Raw genomic sequence first — 12,594 nt, 5'->3', positions numbered from 1 at the left:
AAAGATTCCATCACTATTCTTTAGTTTATTTCTTGGTTCATGGATTTCTCGTGGCTATTTCTATTTTTAGAATGAAATAACTTTAGATATTTTAATTTTAGTATAAGTTTGTCTTTGCAGCTAGGATTTATTAACATAGTGATTAGATAATTAATCATAATAGAATTTCTTGATAAATTGTTCTGAAATGATATACCATTCTTTAAAACTGGAATTATGTTTTGAATAATTCTTAGAATACTCAGTTATTTCTGATTTTAGGAAGGTATAGAGGTACTTTAGACATTCTCTTATAAATATGGAATATTATTGTGCTACCTAGTTACTGTCTCATTTAGACTTTAACTTACCACCTACTAGCATATGCAGAATCTACATAGAAATCCAATTGTTTATAGCACCTATTATAAACATGCTTAGAAAAATAATTAGGAGTTCCTAGTTCTTTCTTTTTTTTTTCCTCCTAGTTCTTTCTAAAGAAGCTCTGTATGTTTCCCAAGTATAGCAAAATTTATGAAAATGTGAAAATAAGTACTGGTTTTAACAGAAAGTATACTATAGATGAATATAAGTTATTAGGTACTGGGCTTGGTCAAAATAAAGATTTTTATTTAGCTCTAGCTACTACAAGTAGTAGTAAATTATAAAATAATGAAAGGAATCCCTACAGCAATATTCATATATTTATATTCTACCCACTGAGAGCTCAAGTGAGCATCATACTGCTACATTTTAAAAATGTACATGTGCTAAGATATAATTTTACTCATTCTCTTTTGACACTGTGCTTATGGAAGCTTTTTTGAAATAACCATTAGTTTTGTGTTCACTTTGGACATAAGCAAGGTAAAACTTACTGGTGGTTTGAAACATGTCACAAAAGGTTTCTCTCTGCCATCTGAGAAACCATTAAAGAGTTGCCAGTAGCTGATTTTGGAAAAGATACTCATTACACATAATAATCCATTATTGATTTGGGTAGAAGATTAACAAATTTGGGAACTCTGCCTACTTGAAACAATGCTAGTTAAAATCATGGCTGTTGATTTTGCTTGCCTCATAGTAAACATACTTACTCTATTGGTTGGCTTGTCTCACTTGTAATTCCGTTTAGTGATTCTTTGTAAATATTTATTTGGGGCCCTTTTACCTTTTTGCTCATCTTGGTCTGCTTGAAAATGGTCTGTGTTTCTCCTCTTTTCTCAAAATGTTTTTTTTTTTTTTTCCCCAAATAATACCAAGCCTTATCTTGGTGTCCACACACAGATCTTGTTATCTGTCTCAGCAAAGAAATAATCTTTGCTTCTGCTGAAACATGCAATACATAAACTCAAAACAAGCATAGCACTACCACTTGGAAACATCTCTACACAGGAGTATATAATTCATTCAGTTCTGTGTGCTCTGCCTCGTACAACGAGGTGGTCAATAGATAGTTGAATCAATGATGGAAAGATGACTAAGGTGTGTGGCTTATAATTTGACAGGGAAAACAGGCATGTAAACAAGCTAACTATAATCCAATTTTTCTTAAACCATTTCTCTCTCTGCAGTTTATGAAGCAGTAAAATTTATGTGAGCACAAAGCTCAGACCAAAAAGAGGTTGAAAAAGTAATAATTATAAAAATTATTTTTTCTTTTATTCATGTTTTCATTCATTTATTTAACAAATATATGTTGAGCACCTATAGTATGTAACTGTACTACTTTGGTGTTAGATTATGTACTCCAAGGGTATTTACTAAAAGCTGATGATTAAATCTCATAAAGGTTTTTCATCGTCCCTTTTTCTCTGAAGTCCTTAATTTAGGGTGGGCTCGTTACCTGCCTGGATAGTTGCTAGAATTGCGGAGAGATAGTCATCACTGAGCCCATCTCAAACAGTGTCCTGGGGTGCCTGGGTAGCTCAGTTGGTTAAGTGTCCGACTCTTGATTTCTGCTCAGGTCATGATCTCATTGTCAGGCTCTGTGCTGACTTCTCAGAGCCTGCTTGGCATTATTTCTCTCCCTCTCTTTCTCTCTCTGCCCCTCCCCCCTGCTCTCAAAATAAATAAATAAACATTAAAAAATAAAATAAAACATTGTCCCATGTTCCACAACTCCCTCACTGGTCCTAGAAGTCTAGACTTCAGAATAAGATATTTGTAATAACAATGCTGGCAATACTAATGAATTGAGCACCTACCATGTGTTGCACTGCTAGACATTCAGTATATACTATCTCTCTTATAAGATGAGGTATTTCTTTTCCCCATGTTATCAATGAAGAAATACGTTCAGAAAGGTCAAGTAATTCCCCAAAGTTATCCAATAGGTAAGTTGCAGAGCCAGGGTTTCAGTTCAGGGCATCTATCTCAGTTGAAAGTCCACATGGGGGTTCACAAGTCATCTTTACTTGGTTACATATAACACATAGAAAAAGAAGTGCAGAATCAGCCTTGAATTTTGAATGCAGCTGCCAACTGTGCACTGCAGTTGGAGTCCATCCTGTTATTCCTGTTACTCCATCTCTTGGGGGGCAACACCCAAGGGAGTATAAGCAATGGGAGATGTCATAAAGTCCACAACTTGATCAGTGCAACATGACTCAATCAGAGCACATCATGAAAGTGTGCAAGTTTCCAATACAGATGACTGTAGCCCGTTTCTTATTGTGTAACTGACAATGATCAGTGAGATATGATGGGATTATGATAACTGGCATCTAGTGCTCACTAAACACTTAGTGAAATTAAAGGAGTTGCCTCATTCTGAGTCCTCCTCTTTTATTGTCTGGTTTTGCAGATCTTTTTTATTCCCCAGGGGGACTTAGGATGATTGTTTCCATTTTTTCAAAGGCCTTTAGTACAAATTGCGAATTCTCAGTCTTATAATTCAGATTTTAAATAACGGAATCCCCACTAATTTTATTAATGATATTTCCTTTCTGTTTTATGTGCAAAAAGCCTTCTGCAATTAAGTGTTTATACAGAATAGTGATTACCCCCCTCCCCAGGGTCCTGTAACTGCTTTCCACCTCTGAGCTATATCTGATGAGAGGCTTGTGTTTTGCAGCCCTCCTCACCATCCTGTCACACGTATGAGGTGGCTGAAAGTACTTTCAGTCTAGATTTTGGCAGAAAAATCAGTGTCCAGTTTAGATTTCAAACTAAAAAGGAATTCTACTCACAGATCTTTATCAGTATGAAACTACTCTCTGGCTAGAACATTTCATAGTATCAGTGCAGTAATTAATTTCATATGTACTACAACTCTCAGTAGTTACAGATGAAATTTCAAAAGGAAAAGGAGAAGACTTCATATTAACCCTTTATGGGCAAATGTTTCATTCTCCAAAATGCCATTTTCTTTTTGTAAGTTCGGCATTTAGGGACTTGGCTGGTAAGTCCTATCAATTCTGTCTCTAAATTATCTTCTAATTCTATAGTTTCTTTTATGTACCACAATTGCTGCCTTAGTTGAGGGTATAACTCTTCCTCATGTAGAACATCTCAGTTCCCAAATTTGAACTTACCCTACTTTATTTTTCAAATTTTAATATCCGACTTAAAATGTGTACATGACTTTCCTTCATTTCCCTTTCCTAGAATCCAGTTACTGAGTTTATCTTTTATCGTCTTTTCTTCCCATTCTCTGACCTGTGTCCATGCGTTGACCAGCCTCCTAAGTGCCTTCCTTCTCCAGTCTTCTTCAGTTTATAGTCTATCTTGCACACAAACGCATGAGGTGTAGTTCTCAAATACAAATCTGGCCTTGTTGCTTCTCCCTTTGGCTTCCCCAGAGGCAGAACCTAAGACAAGAAGACAGTACAAACACTTAATCTGGGAGGTAAAAGAAGGGAACAGAAGGTGAGACAGCAAAGGGAAGGGAGCCAGTAAAGAGTACATTATCAAACCAGTTGTTGCTGTACACAGCTGGAGCTTCTCTTGGGAAAATTCTGGAAACCAATTTTACAACACACACCTCAGAGTTATTTCATTGGAAGGACTAGGGAACTGGGGTATTTAGAAACGATATTCTGAGAGTCATTGGTAAGGGCCAAGGTGATGCTGGGGAGACAGCAGTGTTAATTTCTCAGAGCACCAGGCTACAATCAGGCAAAGTAGCTTTAGTGGCCAGAGGAAAAGTGAAGCCAAGAAGGGCAGGTGGTGCTCACAGCTGGAAGTCGGGCTGACATGCACTGGGGTGATGAAGATGAAAGTCTATGGGTAGGGTGCTGACAGCATCTACAATTAACCTCTGAGGGGCGCCTGGATGGCTCAGTCATTTAAGTGTATGACTTAGGCTTAGGTCAGGATCTCATGGTTCTTGAGTTCAAGCCTGTCATGGGCTCTCTGTTGTCCTCTTCCCACCCTGCCCCTCCCCGACTCTCTTTCTCAGAAATAAACAAACATTTAAAAAATACTTTATTAGAGGGGTGCCTGGGTGGCTCAGTTGGTTAAGCATCCGACTTCAGCTCAGGTCATGATCTCACAGTTCATGAGTTCGAGCCCCACATCAGGCTCTGTGCTGACAGTTCAGTCTGGAGCCTGTTTCCCATTCTGTGTCTCCCTCTCTCTCTCTGCCCCTCCACCACTCTTTCTCTCTCTCTCTCTCTCTCTCTCTCTCTCTCTCTCTCTCTCTCTCTCAAAAATAAACATTGAAAAAAAAATTTAAAAATACTTTATTAGAAAAAAATAAAAATAATCTCTGAGATGTCTCCCTATAGAATCCAATCTATTATTTTTATGACACACTAAGCCTTTTAGAGTCTGAACCAAACATTTCTATGTGAATGTAGCCTTTATTCCAACCCTGTGATGTTTCTATAGGTACATCCTCTTATACTGCTAAGCTTTGTACAAGCTGCTGTTTTTTCCTAGAGGTCTTTTCATCGTTGTCTGCTGACCAAGTCCCATCCAGTTCAAATGGTGCTTCCTCTCGGAAGCTTTCCCTTCTTTCTCCAGGCAAAAATGGTGTCTGGAATATTGAGTTCAGTAAACGTGGAATGAATGGATAAGTGAACATGCCTCTACTATTAGTGTTGAATACTTTCGCTTGTAATTACCTGTGTGTCTGTTTCCACCATAGAGCATGAAATATGACTGGTCAAGGGCCATGTCCTATCTGTCTTACCCCTTTCACCTACTACACAGTGAACATCCGATAAATGTTTGTTGAAATATCAAGAAAATGTTGAATATTTCAATACTGAATGTTTTCTGTTTCAATATTGAAACACTAAAAAATATCCCCTTAAAACTAGACATAAGACAAAATTAGTACCTCTAAGTTCTTGTCATGCTTCTAGCCACCAATTTCATGCTTAGTAGTTTTGTTGCCTCTTTTCAAACAAGTGGAGAGAGGTATAAAATGAACTTCACATTCCCTTCAAATTCTAAAATGCTCCACAACTTTACTCATGTTGCATCTGACATAGAGCATAGAGAATACCACATACAATGCCTATTATGTTTCATTGATTGGTGGTAAAGTAGAAATATCAGTATGATGATATTTTCTTGAGTCCTGAACTCTTCAGGGTTTTTTTTGTTTTTGTGTTCTTTTTTTTTCCCACAGCATCTGCAAAAGGCAAGGAGGCATTTTTACCTGTGTATGTGTATTTTTATTAGATGGAGAAAGTTATTTACAAATGCAGGCTTAAATATGTTTTTTTTTCTCAATTTTGCTATTACATGCATTTCAGTGATTCTAAAGAGAGAAAAATAATTCAGAGGCATAAAACATCTTAGGGTAATTTTCATCTGGCTACAACACAATAAAGTTTTATCTCTAAGAAAGCTGCTCAGGAGAATATGCCATTGGAGCCTAATGCAGTTGTATTTCCACTTTTCCACTGGAGGGAAATTATATCATTGTATTATACCATAGAGGCCAAATACTTGCTAAATAAAACACATTGAAATGAATATTAAAAGCAGTCTAGGTAAACAACTCACCCTAGAGACTGGCTGTGTCACAAAAGAACCCATAGAGCCCTTCTAGAGTAGAATTCAGATCAGTTATTGCTTCTGTGTTCAAACTCCTTTAGCAGCTGTCCATCACACTTAGAATAAAATCTATACCCCTGCCCACAGTTCACAGGGCCATTCCTGAATGGGCCTCTCGCTCTCTTTTCCGTCTCCTCTCCTACCAGTCGCCACCATGTTCTCTGTCCTGTGACCACAGCATCCTTACTGATGCTCCACTACAACCAGCATGCACCTGTGTCACGGGTTTTATGCTACCTGTGCCATCCACCCGGATTGCTCACTCCTCACTATAGTGGCCTGCACCCCTAACTTCATTCAGGACTGTGTTCAAATGACTCCTCCCTAAAGAGGCTTTCTTCAGCTTTTGATCTGAAAGAGCAGCCTGTATCCCTCAATCTTGTTTTTTTGCTTTCTTGTATTATCATGTCTGCCATATCCTGTACTTATTTAACTAATGGGAGTAGCAACTTTTGTTTTCAGTGCCTTAAACTGTATCACTTTAGAAACATTCAAACATTCTTATTGAATGAATGAATTTGTTGAATGAGTAAATGAATTACTATTCCTAATTCACTTATATTTCAGTCACATCCTGGTAGGATCAGGCATCCTTTGACTAGCAACCAGAGTAGAGAAACCTGAGGAGAAATGCCTTTTTTAAAAAACTTAGTAACTTTGGAATTTGTTTTCTGTAGTTCATGGTTGATAGGAATTGACTTCTTGTTCTTTTTAAGACATTTAAAACATGAAAGCACTCTTTCCCTCACAAAGACACAGAGCCTGCTGAATTTTTTAAAATTAGCACATATTTACACATATTTAGCACTTACTGGCTGTAAGTAGAGGAAGTGTGGGTTATATAATGGGTTGTCAGTTGTCCTAACATGGACTTAAAATCTTTTCTGAGATTTTTAAACTATAAACAAAGTGTGGTTTCCATTTTGGATGTCAAGAGATTCTCCTTTTATACGGATCTACTTGTCCATCCACTCTCCATGGTGTGGAAGTGTGGTAGGCCACTGCCGATCTGGAGCAGTGTTGAGTTACATGGCAAAAATGTTTCAAATTCTTATACCCAGCTCCAGAAAGGTTACTTGACCCCAAGTCAGAGCCTTAGAGAAAGTAATGATTGTGTGGAATCATGCTCTCAGGGGTTTTCTGGAGTTCATCAGCTTTATACTAGAAATAGAGGACCATTAATGACTTGCTAGGAACATTAATCATATTGGTAATAAAGATCTTTTATAGGTACTGAGAATTGATGAGCATAGACTTTAAAACGCAAAAGTCCAGCTTAATTAAACACACTATCCATCCTATTGCTTTTTAAAAAATTTAATAAAGTGTATCTTTTTTACTATATCAAATTTTATTCTTGTCTCAATTGTTCACATTTTTGTTGTACTTTTGGAATTTACAGCATCTTTAAGGTGACTTAAATAATAATCATTTTAACCAAACATTTATTTTATGTAGCAGGGTGGCAAACTTTGTTTTATAAAGGGCAAGATAGTAAGTACTTTGGGCTTTGTGAGCTACATGGTTTCTATTGCAGCCACTCAACTCTGCTATTGTAGTGCGGACAATACATAAATGAATGAGCCTGGCTGTGTTCCGGTAAAAGTTTTTTTCAGAAACAGCAAACCAGATTTGGTAGTTTGCCAAGCCCTGTCACATATTACATAGTACCCCAGATTTTTTTAAAGATTGTAACTTGAGGGTGGAAGCTGTCATATGGTAGAGAATGAGGCAGACACATCCCATAAATGATAGTTAAGTTGATTTAAATACAATAGAAATTATATAATATTTGATCCCACATGAAGTTATGATTTTGAGTGAAAGATATCATCTCTTGTGTAATCCCATGTCTCCCATATAGAAATAGCCACAGGATAAATACCACTTTAATTTTAGATATATTAAAAAACACCCTTGCCTTTCCGGATTATTTGGTTTGTTTTATTTTATTAGTTATGACTCATCACAGTTTCTCTTTAGCCCTGACTGACAGCCAACTAAGAATTAAGATTTAGCTAAGAACTAAGAGCTAAGTTTTGTGCTCTACTGTAGTAGCCATCATTAGTTTATGTTTTCAGTACCATCATCTCCCAGGCCTTCATTGATTTCATTCTGTTTTGAAAGTAGGTGAAGAATGAATATATAGATGTCATCTATCTCATGCAAACGTATTATTAAATGTCACTTCTTGAAAAAAGATGACTTTTGAGCCCCTTTTTAAAGATTAGAGGAAAAGGATGGAAATAGTTTTTGAACAGAGGAATATAAGTAAAGACATCCACAGTAGGAGTTGCTGGAATGGTCAGCTGAGTTACATGGTATTGAGAATCAGCAGCAAGAAATAGCATGTCTTGAATCACAGGTTGACCAGTTTCATCAGTACAAATGAGTTCAAATTCCTCAACTCCTCAAGAGCTTAAATAAATCACAGGCATTTTAGCTGGCATTTGGGGTCACTGTTCTTGGGGAGCTATTTACAGGTTTTGTATAGTGGAACAGTTTAGTGTATGGGACTACTGTATGCCGTAACAGTGATAATTATACATGTATGTTTGTAAAGTGTGAATCACTACTTTGTATGCTCAAATAATTATATTGCACTAATTATTTCATCAAATACCATTGTACTGAGGTACTAATTATTAAGAGTAATTGCTACTATATTGTGAAACAGTGTTAAAAAATTGTTAATGTTTTGAGGTGTGCCATCTGGAAATAAGCAGTGTTTCAATTTTTTTGGCTTTTATGTTTGATTAGAAAGTAATTCTCATATATATATTTATATGTTATATCATTTTATTTTCTACAAATAACATTTTTCTAATTTTGATTTGCTTTCCTTTCAGTTGTTTTACAGGTTTGCAGCCTGGTCCTTTACCCAATCAAGTTCATTGAAACTGTGAGCTTGAAAATTTACCATGAGTTCAATTGGGGTTATGGCCTGGCCTGGGGTGCAACTATATTTTCGTTTGGGGGTGCCATCCTTTATTGCCTGAACCCTAAGAACTATGAAGACTACTACTAGAACCGACAGTCTCAGATTTTCAAAACAACCAACCATCCAACAAAAGGATTACGTCTGTATCTTTTCTAACTCACTATTTTCTAAAACACTTGTGGAGCATCAAGCAGTTTGCTCAGTTGATTTAATATCTTTTGCCTTTTGGCTATCAACACCGTAACCAGCTTTTACATTCATTTTAGGGACCTGCACAAATTAAGAGAGCTGATTAGACATAGGCAAATGCTGCAAACTTTAAATATGTTCATGTCATTTTTCTTGACAAGTGAAGGGTCTGTATGACAGCAACCATTGTGAGAAGCTAGTTGAAATGAGAAATGCCTGAATCTCCTATTGCCTGCAGGGGAACAGCTGGCATAAGCAACATTTAGAAGTTCCTTTGCTCTGACAAGGATTCCACTGTTGGAGTCCTTTATCACCTGCTTACCCTGCCCAATGACTACATTGGCCATTGGTTATTTGCTTGAATGAGATTTTGAAAAGTGAACTGCCCTTCAGCACTTAATGGGAGTTCTGAATGTAATTGGTTAATGGTACAACTTCCACCTTTAAGAATACTCTATTTTAATGGGAGGCAATGCTTTGGCAATCAGCAGCTCCCGGGGAGGGGAGTCAAGACTTGGAGACACGTGCTTTTCATTATGTGGTTAGAAATTGTGCCTCAGCCATATCTAGAATGAGGAAAATTGGGAGTCTTTACTTTCCCTGGGGCAACTAGAAAGAAATATGCATGAGTTGCTTTTGTCCTAAGTACCCTTTATGTCATTTACCAAACATGACAGCAAATAATTGTGCGTATGTAACAAGCTTAAATATTTTTATAAAGGTGAACCATTAGTATAAATGGTAATAAGTTGTTCCCTGGCCCTATACATGCATTTGCCTATTACACGTAAAAGTAATATTTGCTCTAGTGAAGTGATTTGAACACTAACCTTGTACACATTAAGAGGCTTAGATTGGTATTCACACTTACTTACTGTACAAAAGTACATATACCTTAAAGCTTTTGCTCTATGTTCTCTACTGTTTCACTGGAAAGTTTTAATAGAATTGTATAAGAAGAAAAACTGAAATGGTGTTACTCTGAAAATTCATGATTCTTCTGTAAGCACTGTAGTTCAAAAGAGAGTAGCAATTAGAATGATCGTTTTGTTAAAAATTCAGTAAAATAGAATGCTGCTTTTTTCAAGTACTTTAAATGTCTTTATTAAAAAAAAAAAAGAATAGCGATAGATTTCTATAAATGTCTAAATGTCTCAGTAGAGGAGTAGAATTCATCTGGTTATCACCTGGTCCTCTGGAGTTAACTAATGGGCTAACTGATTTGTGTACACAATTATGATGGATTTATGTCAAAGGAATCATTTGTTGGCTGTTCAAATGGAAGGAAATATCAGTAATAGGGAATGAGTTTACAACTAATCTCACCCTGCAAACTTGTGTTAATCCTGTTGAATATACAAATTTGGATAGTTTAATTATAAACATATTTTTATATCAAATATACAGTTCTAATATGAAAGTTATAAATAGTTATTTTTGTTAACAAAAACACTAAAACAGTATGTTCTGGTTTTGGCCCTTTTGCAGAAGGAAGCATTGGAAAAATCATTTAAAACGTACTTATGTTCTATTGTATTGCAAAATCCGTTAAGAGCAGGACCACATCAATAGTATTTAATAATTTGCTTTACCTCCCAAAGCAGAGTTCTGCCTTCACTTTGTCTTAAGAACTGTTGCCAAAACAACAGAAAAAAAAACTATTTTATTATTCAAATGCTTAAAAAAAAAACCTTATCTTGTGACTTTTCTATAGAATCACAAAGTAAATATCAAGAAGCAGGCTTAATCTTATTTTAGCAATGACAGACAAAAGGAATTAAATGCATCCTAGAGAGAAACCTTTATTAAAGTATATGATTCTCTATAGAATCATGAGAAGCTATGGGTAGAAATTTGGCAGAAAGATATTAGTATTATAGAATCTTTTGAAGCAATTTTCTTGAGAAATAGTAAAATCTGGGCCAGACAGTCTTGCAGTTAATTGCGTATTGTCAGGGCAGCATGAGAAATACGGTATTTGTCAAATGGGGATTTCGTCTCCTACACCCTCTCTATTGTGAGAGAGTCTCTTTATTCTTGAATAATGGAAGAACAGTACTTTGGTGCTGACATCAATGAGGCACTTTTCTTGGTCCTAGTAGAGGATGCAGTGTGCTGTTAGACCAATATCACATCTCCAGTCTTAGCAAGTTTTCATTGTCTGTCAATATGACAGGCTGGAAAATGACAGAATACGTTATAGGCTTAAGGCACACGTATTTGCAGTTCACTGAAAAGTAGATTTCTTACATGACTTTTTCCCCCTTCCCAGTGAAGAGCCCTATGCTATATTTCTACCGTCACTAATATTTGAAAGTATTTCATTGCTAACAGGCTCAGTACAACATGAAAGGTGTTGATCATCCAAAATACTGTTTTGTCTATCAGAATAAACACAAGTGAATTTTCACCTACATTATGTCGTTGCAGCTTTAGGTTTGTTTGATGTTTTCTTACAAGCAAAACTGTTAACTACAAATCCATTGTTTATCTTAGATATATACACATACACACATAGAGCATAAAGTACTCAGCAGGGCTAGTTATTTGGATTTCTTGCACAACTATTTAGCTTTTTGTAAGTTCAACATGTAAATTTTAAAAGACAAATATAGAGAGACCTATGTGTTTGAAATATAAATGATATATATGGATTAGCATGTACCTGTATATTATTAAACATGCAATGAACTGACTGGTAAGTGACGTCTAATTGTATGGCTAGCAATGTAATTTATTCAGACTGTATTTTTGTACAGAGCAGCGCACACTAACCTATGCCTCTGTGTCCTCTTTAATGCCTAAAACTGTGCCTAGAAATTTCATCTGTCTTAATAAAATTATACTTCATGCTGTTGATGCTATAGTTTCTCTACTGCTGTTCTATATTTATTATTTTTAAATATATGACATGTTTACTACTTAAATATGAATCCATGGTATTCTGGTTATTTTTTCTAACAGTCCTCTGGGGGAAACCTGTTTATCACTCCAGTGGTTTTGAGTTTGCAGTTTCACGAATGGTTCTTCATTTCATGGTTTTTGTAGCTGACATGAAGTTATCTATGTGGAAAAAATAAAAATAAAAGTGGTTTCACTGATGTGGTGTGACCTGTGTCTTCTCTACTGTGTAGACCTATTAACAGGTTCCTAAATTACATGTCTTCAGTTCACATTTTCCTTTACAATATATACTTTTTCAAAAACAGAACATAATATGACATGTTTATTTATGTAAGACTTTTTAAAACTAGTTCTGTTTTCATATTCTCTCCCAAGATTCTTTTCTGTCCTCTGCAGGTGAGTTATATGAACAATAAAAGAAAGAATGTTGACTTGAAACTTTGTTTTGAAATGCACTGGGAGGAGATAACAGAGTAGGCTATCCTTTTTCCACCTCTACTGACACAATTAGAAACAGGAGTAGCAAGGGGTTGATAATTCTCTTTTGGGTTTTGTTTCATTTTCAGCAT

At 36.0% G+C, this 12,594-nt stretch overlaps 1 protein-coding gene across 1 annotated transcript in view; it reads left to right on the top strand.

Annotated features, from left to right (window-relative positions):
• The window catches only part of TMEM47 (transmembrane protein 47), a 30,479-nt gene extending 18,257 nt beyond the window's left edge, over positions 1-12,222 (top strand). Inside the window, exon 3 of the mRNA XM_058712619.1 lies at positions 8,841-12,222. Within this exon, the coding sequence (XP_058568602.1) occupies positions 8,841-9,019 (179 nt within the window). The 3' untranslated portion in view covers positions 9,020-12,222. The remainder of the gene's footprint in view (positions 1-8,840) is intronic.
• The last annotated feature ends 372 nt before the right edge of the window (positions 12,223-12,594 follow it).

This window comes from Neofelis nebulosa, chromosome X (genome assembly GCF_028018385.1).
Source record: "Neofelis nebulosa isolate mNeoNeb1 chromosome X, mNeoNeb1.pri, whole genome shotgun sequence".
Lineage (NCBI taxonomy): Eukaryota > Metazoa > Chordata > Mammalia > Carnivora > Felidae > Neofelis > Neofelis nebulosa.
This window is presented reverse-complemented; position numbering and strand designations above follow the sequence as displayed.